This window comes from Scardinius erythrophthalmus (genome assembly GCF_964197995.2).
Source record: "Scardinius erythrophthalmus genome assembly, chromosome: 2".
In the NCBI taxonomy this organism is placed as follows: Eukaryota; Metazoa; Chordata; class Actinopteri; order Cypriniformes; family Leuciscidae; genus Scardinius; species Scardinius erythrophthalmus.
This window is the reverse complement of record NC_138222.1, coordinates 48,122,978-48,135,216: the sequence shown is the minus strand read 5'-3', so window position 1 is coordinate 48,135,216 and position 12,239 is coordinate 48,122,978. Positions and strand designations below refer to the sequence as shown.

Genomic DNA, 12,239 nt, shown 5'->3' with positions numbered 1-12,239 from the left:
TATGGAGAATTTGAATTGAAGTATTTTTGTTCTTTTCCGAATCTATGTATGTGTCTCGGGTGTTTGTCCAAGGTGGCAAAAGAATTGGGGAAAAAAAAGTACAAGGTTGAATCAAAACAAATATTATGAAATATGAGCTCAAACAGTGTGTAAGAAAAGTAACATTATTTAACATTAGCCAAGTTTCCATCCACATTTTGCACTGTTCTGTTATCTACAAAGTGGGGGGGGGAGTTTGCAAAATTTGCTGTCTCAAGCCTGTTTGCGTCCAATTGGCCTTTTACAGATAAAATAGTGTGCGTAATGATGTCATCCTTAAAAAAAATGATTTGTCATACAAGTTTTGGTGTATCGCAAATTAAATATGGTGTATCGCAAATTATCTACCTTTTGCGTCCTACATGTTCTCAAAAAATGGAGAGAGTATCATGTAATGTGACCATTAAAAATACTGATACAGTGAAAAATTATTTGAAGCATCAACATAGAATTTATGCACTGAATTCAAATAAACAAAGATTATGTCTGCACTGTCTCAATTTTATCGATAATTAGCATTTCTATCAGCCATATCTGTAAACGTTTTGATGCGTTAAAAATCCTTGGATGGAAACTTGGCTTGTGACAACAGCTGATAAAGACATCTCTTTTGTCTCCCTTGAGCTCATTGAGTTCTCAAAGTGGCCCAGCATGAATGTGAGGGTGTAACAGCAGAATACAGGAGAGGATGACCTGCCACATTAGCACAAAATAGTAATATAGATAATAGAAATAATAACGTATTGGTTGCTTGTTGATTGTCCCAAGTATCAGGTAAAATGGTGTTCCACATGTCTTTGTGTGTGTTTTGTCTCTGGAAGGCTTGCTGTGTGAGGCTGAGGTGAACGAATGCAGCTCTTCTCCATGTCAGAATGAAGGAGTCTGTGTGGATGAAGTGAATCACTTCACATGTAGCTGTCCAGATGGATTCACAGGTCAGCACTTCACCTCTGCCACACCCCTTCACTTGAATATCATTTCAAATATAATACATTAAATTGAATGCTCTTAAATTGTAGTGCAGTAATGGCTTTTTTGTCATTTACATCTAGGTCCACGTTGTGAGTTGGAAGTAAATGAGTGTGCTTCCAGCCCGTGCCAAAACGGAGGTGTTTGTAAAGACTTGGAGGGTGGGTATATCTGCACATGTCCTCATGGCTTCACTGGCGACAATTGTGAGGTTGACGTTGATGAGTGCTACAGCGCCCCCTGTCTGAATGGAGGTACATGTGTGGATGCTGTCAGTGATTTCAGGTTCGTGAGGAAACCTTTGTGGAAACTGTTCATGCATGTTTATAATGCAATCAACAACAGACATATGATAGATAACAGACTTTGTCTCGCATTTGCGATCAGGTGTGAATGTGTGAATGGATACAGAGGCAGACTGTGCCAGGTGGACGTAGACGACTGTGAACCGAATTTGTGTTTGAATGGTGCAACCTGCGTGGATGGAGTGGCTACTTTCACCTGCCGATGCCCTCCTGGGTTCAATGGAACCAGGTGTGAGACAGGTATTGAGGGAAAGAGATGAAAAAATCATGGAAATCATCATCATCATAGAGATAAGTTTTACAAAGGCTTGTTAGAGACAGAATAGTGTCACTTTAATTTAGATGCGTTCCCAGAAAAGTTTGGAAAATTCCCAGCAGCACTTAAAATGATCCAATAGGCTGTTCATTTTCACACCCTGTTATACAGAATAAATTTTTCATTTATGTTTTCAGATAAAGTTTGATGTACTGTGACAACAAACCATAACTCTCAGAACCAGACTTCCTCCCCAGTCTAAAAAGACTATTTATTAGAATTAAGCTGCAGAAACATTTGCTTTGAACTTCTGCATCTTTCCGACATCCCACAAATGAATACATTCATATATAATATATAATTTATAATTATATACGTTTATATACATTTGTTATATAATAGTTGGGGGTAAAACCTAATTGACATGAGTTAACCTCAGACACAAAAATTATATATACTTATTAAAAATGAATGTATAATACTGTATATCATCTGTTGTTGTTGTTGTTGTTATTGTCTAAACAGAACTGCCCTATTCCTTTGATCTGGAGTTTGAAGTTTCTGGTATCCATGGTTATGTGATGATGGACGGTCAGATGCCATCTCTTACACAGATCACATGTACATTCTGGATGAGGTCATCAGACACTGTTAATTATGGAACTCCCATCTCCTACGCTGTAGAGGGAAGTGACAATGCCTTCCTCCTCATCGACTATAATGGGTGAGAGCTGTGTTTTCTTTTGCATACCTCATTTGAATATGCGTATATGCTATGACCTGTTTAACATGTTTAAATTATGTAAGTTGGTCGTACCAACACCCAAACAAATATAAAAGCCAAACAAGGGTTTGGTTTTACTCTTGTTTAATCCTCACTCTCTTTCTTGCATTCTCATGTCTGTCTTCCCTTGTTTTTCTTACTTTCAGGTGGGTGTTGTATGTTAACGGAAAGGAGCGGATCACTGACTGCCCAGCAGTAAATGATGGCCTCTGGCACCACATTGGTGTATCATGGCGCAGCAAGGATGGTGATTGGAGAGTCTATATTGATGGGAGCCCATCAGATGGAGGGAAAGGATTATCAGTCGGCACTACCATACCAGGTTGACCTTAATACCTGATAAACATTTTAAACACACTGCCAGTTTATTAAAACACCTTTATTGCATTATGGTGCTTCAAAGAGTGTGTGCGTCCAGAAGATGAAATGTTTGCTCTATACATCAAACAGGAGGGGGCGCTCTGGTACTTGGACAGGATCAGGACCAGAGGGGGGATGGCTTCAACCCAGTAGAGTCCTTTGTGGGCACTGTTAGCCAACTTAATATATGGAACTATGTTTTAACACCACAGCAGGTAACACTTTATACACATTCCTTACTCTTCATGTTAACAGTGTACTGAGTTCACCAAGACCGAAAAAAAGTATTTTTCTGAACTGCTCTTAGATTAGAAACTAAGCATATTTCCACTATTCTCAGATCAGGTCTCTGGCCAGCAGCTGTCCACGTGATCTGCAGAAAGGGAATGTGTTTGCCTGGCCTGACTTCTTAGGAGGGGTCACAGGCCGAGTAAAGACAAGCAGCAAGAGCATTTTCTGCGCTGGTAAGAATGAAGTATTTTTCTGTTATTGTCGATCAACCTCTGCAGGTCTTGGTTGGTTTTCATACTACTACACAACAACAGGACTCACATTTTGTCTGATTTTTATCAAATGTATCCTGATGTGTAACTACCAAACACATATTAACCTAACCATGTGCCATTGTAACATTTGGTGTCATCTGTTTTGGTCTTTGTTAGACTGCCCCCTGGTGGAATCTTCTGTTTCTCAACTGCGCTCATCCAGTAAAGCTGTGAATCCAGGCTCTAAGGTGCAGTTCTCTTGCAGTCCCGGGTTCTATCTGGTGGGGGAGCCAGTGCAGCAGTGCTTAAACAGAGGCCAGTGGAGCCATGCAGAGCCAATATGTGAACGTGAGTGATGTGAATGCACAGATAAACAACAAAATACACAAAAGCTGTAGTTTTGAACATGTGTCACAGTTTAAACAGTCAATCACAGCCATGTTTACAACAATATACTTACACTGTACTGAGATACAATCGTACAACTTTTGTTTAAATTTTTTAAATGCAAATAAACACATGCCATAACACAAATAGACGCGTTTGTGTGCATACTCACATGTACTGCATACAAACACAATGTAGTATTAACGTTACTCATTACCCAGTACCAGAACTGTCATTAATCTGCACCAGGGCCTTTCTCTATATATGCAGGTGTGGAATGTGGTCCTCCCCCTGATCTGGAGCATGGCCAGTATCATGGAGAAGATTTCTATGCTGGGAGCTCAGTGCTTTATCAATGTAAACCAGGGTTCTATCTACTCGGAGAGAGTAAAATGCTGTGTACCAATAATGGAAAATGGATTAGCAACCCACCTGCCTGTCTGGGTAAGAGATACACAGCAAATATTTGAAAGAAGCAGATGGGCAGTGAATAGACAATAGGTCTATATCAGAGTTATCAAGAACTACTATGCACAGGTGCACATGGAACCTGAAATATCGTTTTACATACATACAGTCTTTCATTTATCATTTACACATTGCATTCCTTTGTTCTAATGTTGGTTTGTGCTTGTATTACAGATGTGGACGAATGTTCTCTGGGCTCTGAATGTGATGAACATGCTAGTTGCCAGAACACTGATGGCTCTCATATATGCACCTGCATACCTCCTTACAGTGGAGATGGAAGAAACTGCACAGGTAATACAATTTCATTATAAGTTGAACAATTTATATGGCCAAATTATTTTCCACTGGTAGCAGTCTCTTGATGAGTGCACTGCCAGTCCACTCATTTGATTCATTATTATTGCATTTTTGCATTTTGGACCTGTCTGCCAAATCGGACAACATATTGTCCACAACAAGTTTCTAAAATCACTAATGTATTTTTCTTAACAAATACATTCATAAACTGAAGACAATTATTTTTGTTTTTGTTTGTTTTCACAAGAGCCTGTAAAATGTAAAGATCCAGGTATTCCGGAGTTTGGGCACCGCGAGGGCAGTAATTTCATCATGGGCAGTGAGGTGGTCTTTTCCTGTAAGGAAGGCTATGAGTTGATTGGCTCATCCCGTCTTTCCTGCACAGAGGAAGGAATATGGAAGGAAGATGTCCCATACTGCAAAGGTAGGCCTATCTTTCAGATTTGTACACTGGTGCTACTGTTTGCCTATATACACTACCGTTCAAAAGTTTGGGGTCAATATGATTTTTTTTAAAGAAATTAATCATTTTATTCAGCAAAGTAGCATATAAATGAAAAAAAGTATCACAGTTTACACAAAAATATTAAACAGCACAACTGTTTTCAACACTGATAATAAAAGAAATGTTTCTTGAGCACCAAATCATCAGCATATAATGATTTTGGAGGATCATGTGACACTGAAGCCTGGAGTAAGGACTGCCAAAAATTCGGCTCTGCCATCACAGGAATGAATTAAATTTTAAATTATATTAAAATAGAAAAGAGTTATTTTAATTTGTAATAATATTTCACAACATTACTGTTTTTACTGTCATTTTTTACTGTACTTTAATCAATTAAATTCAGCCTTGGTGAGCATAAGCTTTTTTCAAAAACAAAACAAAAATCTTACAAAAATTTAAACAGTAGTGTAGCAAATAAGAAAACAAAGCTAGTACACAACACAATGATTTGAACATAATTCATGTTTTATTCTTTACTAGAATTAGAAGAGGCAAGCCATTGCAAATATTCCATTAATGTACTAATGTAATAGTAGTTAGATAATAGTATCTAATTAGAGCTTGTATTTGGATCCAAATGGTTGGAGCCTCCAATTTATATGTAAATGTTTGTGTAATCGTACCACGTACAATGCAGAGATACATTGTTTCTTAATCTTATTGCTGGGTTTGGGGTTGGGAAACTGACCTGATAGAAACATCCTGTGTATATATACAGTGCTGGCCAGAATTATTTGCACCCTTGGTAAATATGATCAAAGATGGTTGTAAAACATAAATCTGCATTGTTAATCCTTTTGATATTTTATTAAAAAAAATTAGCAAAAATCTAACCTCTCATTGAAGTAAAAGAATTGAAAGTGGGGTTTTTTTTCTCCAAAATATGTTTGGAACAATTATTTGCCCCCTTTTATTAAATACTTTTTGCAACCTCCTTTTTCCAAGATTACAGCTCTGAGTCTTCTCCTATAATGCCTGATGAGTTTGTAGAACACCTGACAAGAGCTCAGAGACCATTCCTCCATACAGAATCTCTCCAGATCCTTCAGATTCCCAGATCCATGTTGGTGCTTCTTCTCTTCAGTTCAGTCCACTCATTTTCTATAGGGTTCAGGTCAGGGACTGGGATGGCCATTGCAGATGCTTGGTTTTTTGCTCAGTGACCCATTTTTGTTTTGATTTTGTTTGTTTGTTTTTGGATCACAGTCCTGTTGGAGGATCCGAACATGGCCCGTTATATGATTTCTAGCACAGGCTGTCAGGTTTTGATTTTTTATCTGTTGGTATTTGATCGAATCCATAATGCCATGTATCTGAACAAGATGTCCAGGACCTCTGGCAGAAAATTAGGCCCACAGCATTAAGGATACAGCAGAGTATTTCATTTTACACATGGGGTACTTTTTATCCCTGTGTGCACCAAACCCATCTTAAGTGTTTGCTGCCAAAAAAGCTATTTTTTTGTTTCATCTTTTAATAAAAGGGGGCAAATAATTGTTCCCAATGTGTTTTGTAGAATTTTTTTTATTTCATAATGTGATTTTCCCCCCTCTTTCAATTATTTTACTTTAATAAAAAGGTTAGATTTTTGCATTTTTTTAGAATAAAATATCAAAAGGATAAACAATGCAGATTTATTTTTACAGCCATCTTTGATCATATTTACCAAGGGGGCACATAATTCTGACCAGCACTGTAGGTACCTTATCATATAAACAATTGTTCAGCTTTGTTCAGTCCATGTTACTGGAACAATTCAGTATTTTTGCATTGCCAGCACACTGAACGTTATTCTGAACCTTAGCCAGCAGCTTTTATGAGGCTTTTATGCCTGGTAACCTCAGATTACTGTATGTCACTCAAAGTTACATGCATTTTGCTTTGGCGGATTCCCGGTACTCTCCAGATGCATTGATTTTTTTCTTGACATAACGGAATTTAATGCAATGATGAAGACAATTTCTGTCTGAAGTCTGAAGTGCGTTTAAAACACTTAACATAATCTGCTTCTAATGACCTCCTCCCACAGCCCTTTCCTGTGCTCAACCCACTCTCCCAGAAAATGGAATCCTAAAAGGGGCAAACTTCACATACGGAAGCAAGGTGACTTTCAGGTATCACTGTCAGTGTTAGATGTAGAGTCGGTTTCTAGAGGTATTGTATAGCCACTTTTAAGAGACCTGTTTAAATATGAAAAAAATAAAAAATAAATTTTTAATAACATACTGGGAAAGGATGATATATTTGTGTGTAGCTAATCTTCGTATTTTTTTGCTCTGCTGCAGTTGTGAGAAGGGCTATGTCCCCCAAGAGCCAATAGAAAGCCAGTGTCAATCGGATATGAAGTGGAGCAGAGAGGCCCATGTTTGTAAGCCTGTAACCTGTGGTGATCCCCCAGTGGTGGATTATGCTGAGTATACCCTCAATGGGAAAGTCTTCCTCTCCACGCTAACCTACACCTGCATAGAGGGATACAGGTAAAGTCTGATACATTTTACACTGACTGCATGATAATTGTAGCAGGGACCATTCTGGAAAACGTTTTAGATGATATGGTTGGTTTATACACAATCTAGATAAAGAATGAATAGAGAATACACAGCCAGAGAATGTGTTGACTCACCATTTTTTTTTGTGTAAAGATTGCTGGGTGCCATGGAACTGAAGTGTGAGTCATCAGGAAAGTGGGCATTTCCTCCCCCCCTCTGTGCCAGAGTGGACTGTGGCAAACCTCCTCCTTTAAGGGACGCTGTGATTAAGGGAGACAACTTTACGCTGGGTAGCAGAATCATCTATATTTGCAAAGAGGGGTAACTTCATTCGTGTATACTTGTGTGCCAAAAGCTCTTAGTCGATTATATTTGTCTTAGGGGTTAAACGACTTCAGTTTTTTTTTAAGTCAACATTTATGTGATGAAAGTCGAGTTGACGTCTACTATTTGCCGATGACGAAATTAATGAACAAATAACCTGAACCTCAAGCTGAGACTCGAACGCGTGTTGCCTTGTGCACAGCTATGACACAGCGCTGCCCTTGTGGCTATTGCTCCTACATGACAGCTTATTTTTATCAGTTCTTTTGTCTTTGGGCCATTATATTTCTCACAGATTTCTGCTCATTCTAAATGAGATACAGATAAAGTAGAAAAGTAAAGATTACTTTTATATGAATACATTAGTGATAGAGCGATTGCATGCAAGTTAATTCTACCTGCCAGCTTCTCTAAAAAGAAGTAAATCACAGTGTTGACAATACATTTCTGTGCTACTGAATGTCTGTGTGTGCGATCTGCACGAGTTGATGTCAAACTTAAAGCGACATGGCAGAGCATTAAAGTCGACTAATCTGTGCAACCCCTAATTTGTCTGCGTTCAGCAAAAACAGATGTTTGATGCCCTGTAAAATACCATTTTCAATTACTGTAGGAATGATTTGATAACAATGATTTGTAAAATTTGTCTTATTGTAGTTACACCCTGCTTGGCATAGAAACTCAAGAATGCCTCCCAAGTGGCAACTGGACTCGTAATTCTGCCCAGTGTGTGCCTCTGTCTTGTGGGCCACCACCCCAAGTTGACCATGCCCTACCTGACACTGGACACCAGCTTTTTGGGGACACTGCTATCTATTTCTGCGATGATGGCTACACTGCTGGTAACAATACAAAACTGTTCTGCAATTCCCAAGGTGTTTGGGCACCCCCGGATGGCTTTGGCATTCCTCATTGCATTGCCAACTTCTGCCAGCGTCCCCCAGATTTACCTCATGCCATTCTGGACTCCATAAACAAACTGAAGTATGCTAGCAACACAGAGGTCAACTACAAGTGTGAGGAGGGCTTTGTTCTCAACACAACAGGAACCCTGAAGTGCTTGATAGGGGGAGAGTGGACACCCTCACCTTTGGACATTGGCTGTATGCCTGTCAGATGCTCAAAGCCAGACAGTATTGAGAAGGGCTATGTAAGTGGGAGCAATTACAGTTTTGGAGCGGTAATTGCTTACAGCTGTGACAAGGGGTATTTCATTCGAGGAGAGAAAAGGAGAATTTGTAAAGCCAATGGTGAGTGGGGAGGTGTCTTGCCCACATGCCAGCCTATTTCCTGTCCCAGCCCTACTCGCTTGGCAAATGGTTTTATCCAGGTAAATTCAATACTGTCTGGGATGCATGATATATATTTATTTAAACAAAACAAGAGAGAATTCTTATGTTAATGTAATTCTTGATTATTTCATATCCATTAATACACATATTTGATTTTTTTCTCTATGTAGGGCCAACTAAGAAAGAACGGCTATGTATACACCAGTAGAGTGACCTATGCTTGCAACGATGGTTATCGCCTAACTGGAAAAGCTGAACGTATATGCATGGCCAATAAGCAGTGGTCGAACAACAACCCTCCTGCTGTTTGTGTTCCTCTCACCTGCCCTACTCCACCTGATATAAAAAATGGCTATTATCACGGCTCCACCTTTGAAGTCGGCAGCAAGGTGGAATTTTTCTGCAACGAGGGATATGAACTCATTGGAGATTCAGTATGGACTTGTTTAAAGTCCGAAAATTGGGAAAAGAGCGTAACCCCAAGTTGTTCCCCAGTACGGTGCCCCGAACCACCTTTAGAGGAGAATCACCTTGTACTGCGTGGATTGGATTCTGACTCAGGCACTGTGGAGCTTTCTTGTGAGGAAGGTTATGTTCTCCATGGAGCACGAACTCTTCGTTGTACCCCATCCCAAGAGTGGAATGACTCTTTCCCTGTCTGCAAACAGGTGTTTTGTGGACCTCCCCCTGAGGTTGCCTTTGGTGACCCATCTGACACACTGTCCTACTTTGCTAGTGTGGTGACCTACTCTTGCATGGATGGCTTTACACTCCGGAAGGAAGCTTCTGTCCGTTGCCAGGCAGATGGGAACTGGAGTAAACCTTATCCTGAGTGCATTCCTATTGAATGCCCACAGCCTGAGGACATACCAAATGGAATTGTGGATGTTCAAGGACTAATGTATCTTAGTACTGCCATCTATAGCTGTAAGGCAGGGTATGACTTAGTAGGTAACAGCACTGTGCTTTGTGGTCAAAGTGGACTTTGGATAGGAGGTGTACCTGTATGTCACCCTGTTAAGTGTGCTGCACCCAAGGAGATTCCCAATGGTTCTGTTAGATACTCCAGGCTTCAGTTTAGCCAATCAGTTACATATTCCTGCCAAAGGGGGTACCGCTTACAAGGCCCAGAAACCCTCACCTGTCTAGAGAATGGACAGTGGCACCAGGAGGCTCCTACCTGTGTGCAGATTTACTGTTCTCCTCCAAAACCAATTGACAATGGCTTTGTAGAAGGACGGGACCGCAAGTTTGGGGTTACTATCTTCTATAGCTGCTTCCCAGGTTTTCTGCTAGTGGGTAATAATCATCTCACTTGTGAAGAACATGGCTGGTCAAGCTCTGAGCCAAAATGTACTCCTGCTGACTGCGGCCTGCCTCCGCATATTGATTTTGGTGACTACTTGAAGGTCAAAGAAGATGACGATGACACACTTACAAGCCAACATTTACCAGTAGACAACAGCTTTTTACATGGTTCGCTAGTTCGATATCACTGTCATGCTGGCTATGAAATTAATGGTGGTGTCATGTTGATGTGCCAAGAAGATGGCACGTGGAATGGAACCGCACCTGTGTGTGCTCCGGCACAGTGTGAGACTCCACCCAGCCCTGAATATGGATCAGTTATGGTATCAAATAGCCCACATGGCAGCCTCGCAGAGTACAGTTGCGAGGAGGGTTACGAGCTCAGTGGACAGACAATTCGACAGTGTATCTCTGGGCAGCAGTGGAGTGATGATGCTCCTCGCTGTTTGCCTATCTCATGTGGTAATCCTGGAGGCATTGCGAATGGTGAGGTGATTGGAAAATCCTTTCACGTCAGGATGCTTATTCATTATGAATGCCATAAAGGGTTTGTTCTTGAGGGTGTTAAAACTAGAACTTGTCGGGTTGATGGGAAATGGGACAACAAAGCTCCAACGTGTAGAGCAGTCTACTGTGGGCGCCCTGCTGTATCAAAGGAAGTTTTAGTAAGAGGAGACGACTATACGTTTGGTAAGAGGTTGTTGTTCAGCTGCAATCTTGGCTTCATCCTACAGGGGGCGCCGACAAGTGTTTGTTCGGCCAATGGCAGTTGGAGTGAGGCTCCTCCAAAGTGCCTTCCAGCCAACTGTGGTCAACCACCGGTAATTGAAAATGGCAGAGTAACAGGCACGGATTATGGCTTCAACGGTATGGTTAGGTATGCGTGTGACATTGGCTACGTCTTGACGGGAAATCCTACGCTAATATGCAGAGCTGATGGACTATGGGATGACCCTCCTCCGCGGTGCGACATAGTCACATGCGACCCACCTGAGGACATTAGCCATGGTTATCTGAATGGATCAAGCTTTAATTTTGAGGATGTCGTGGAGTATATTTGCTTTCCAGGCTATGAGGTATTTGGCAATCCGGTTTTACGATGTGCTGCCGAGGGTGTCTGGCTGGGGCAAGTTCCAGAATGCCGACCATGTGTCTGCAGTACCCCGGTTCTGAAGTACGGCACCATTCTCGGCCGAGACCACACCTGTGGTGCAAGCATCTGGTTCCGATGTGATGATGGCTATAAAATTCTTGGCCCCCCAGAGGCCATATGTGACAAGGGCGGAGTGTGGAGTCCAGGAGTACCCATCTGCACCCGAGGGAGATGTTCCAGCCCTCCCCCAGCTGTGCCTAATGCTGTCGTACAAGGCAGTGCTGCATACTCTATTGATACAGTCACCTACCGCTGCAGGCCAGGATATAATTTGAAAGGTTTTCCCCATCTTTCCTGTGGAAGGTTGGGTAGATGGGGAGAGCCTAACCTGAACTGTGAACCAGTTTCTTGTGGAGTGCCCCCTCTCATCCCAAATGCAGAGACTGCAGGAGTGGTGTTAACCTATGGCAGCAAAGCTCAGTACAGGTACTTTGACATAACATAAACATCCAATAAAAGCTAAATTGTACAAATAAAAATGCTAAGATGCATTCAACTTCATGTTTCCACTTTACACAGGTGTAAAGAAGGCTTTGAGTTAGCAACAAAGACAGACTCAATTACCTGTGAAAGTGATGGCACCTGGTCCAAACACAGCGTCAGATGTCGACTTTCACCCTGCAGGCTGCCTGCTAACCTCACCAATGTAGTTGTCACAGGCAAGCAGCTCACACCTGTAGGGGGCGCAATCATAATCTCCTGTAGACCAGGGTACTTTCTTGAGGGACCTGGATTATCTGAGTGTACAGTAAGTGATATGTTAAGATTATCATTCTGTGTAGACACTCCTTGCATCATTTGCTGATAAATTT

At 41.2% G+C, this 12,239-nt stretch overlaps 1 protein-coding gene across 4 annotated transcripts in view; it reads left to right on the top strand.

The window, feature by feature from the left end:
* The window catches only part of svep1 (sushi, von Willebrand factor type A, EGF and pentraxin domain containing 1), an 80,468-nt gene that overhangs the window by 57,643 nt on the left and 10,586 nt on the right, over window positions 1-12,239 (top strand). For all 4 annotated transcript variants that reach the window (XM_081392010.1, XM_081392012.1, XM_081392011.1 and 1 more), the window contains exons 23-39: window positions 861-974; window positions 1,092-1,293; window positions 1,396-1,553; window positions 2,095-2,293; window positions 2,500-2,675; window positions 2,804-2,928; window positions 3,054-3,177; window positions 3,376-3,546; window positions 3,856-4,029; window positions 4,228-4,347; window positions 4,601-4,777; window positions 6,891-6,975; window positions 7,147-7,338; window positions 7,504-7,671; window positions 8,332-9,004; window positions 9,137-11,853; window positions 11,947-12,175. In XM_081392010.1, the coding sequence (XP_081248136.1) occupies window positions 861-974; window positions 1,092-1,293; window positions 1,396-1,553; window positions 2,095-2,293; window positions 2,500-2,675; window positions 2,804-2,928; window positions 3,054-3,177; window positions 3,376-3,546; window positions 3,856-4,029; window positions 4,228-4,347; window positions 4,601-4,777; window positions 6,891-6,975; window positions 7,147-7,338; window positions 7,504-7,671; window positions 8,332-9,004; window positions 9,137-11,853; window positions 11,947-12,175 (5,804 nt within the window). The remainder of the gene's footprint in view (window positions 1-860; window positions 975-1,091; window positions 1,294-1,395; window positions 1,554-2,094; window positions 2,294-2,499; window positions 2,676-2,803; window positions 2,929-3,053; window positions 3,178-3,375; window positions 3,547-3,855; window positions 4,030-4,227; window positions 4,348-4,600; window positions 4,778-6,890; window positions 6,976-7,146; window positions 7,339-7,503; window positions 7,672-8,331; window positions 9,005-9,136; window positions 11,854-11,946; window positions 12,176-12,239) is intronic.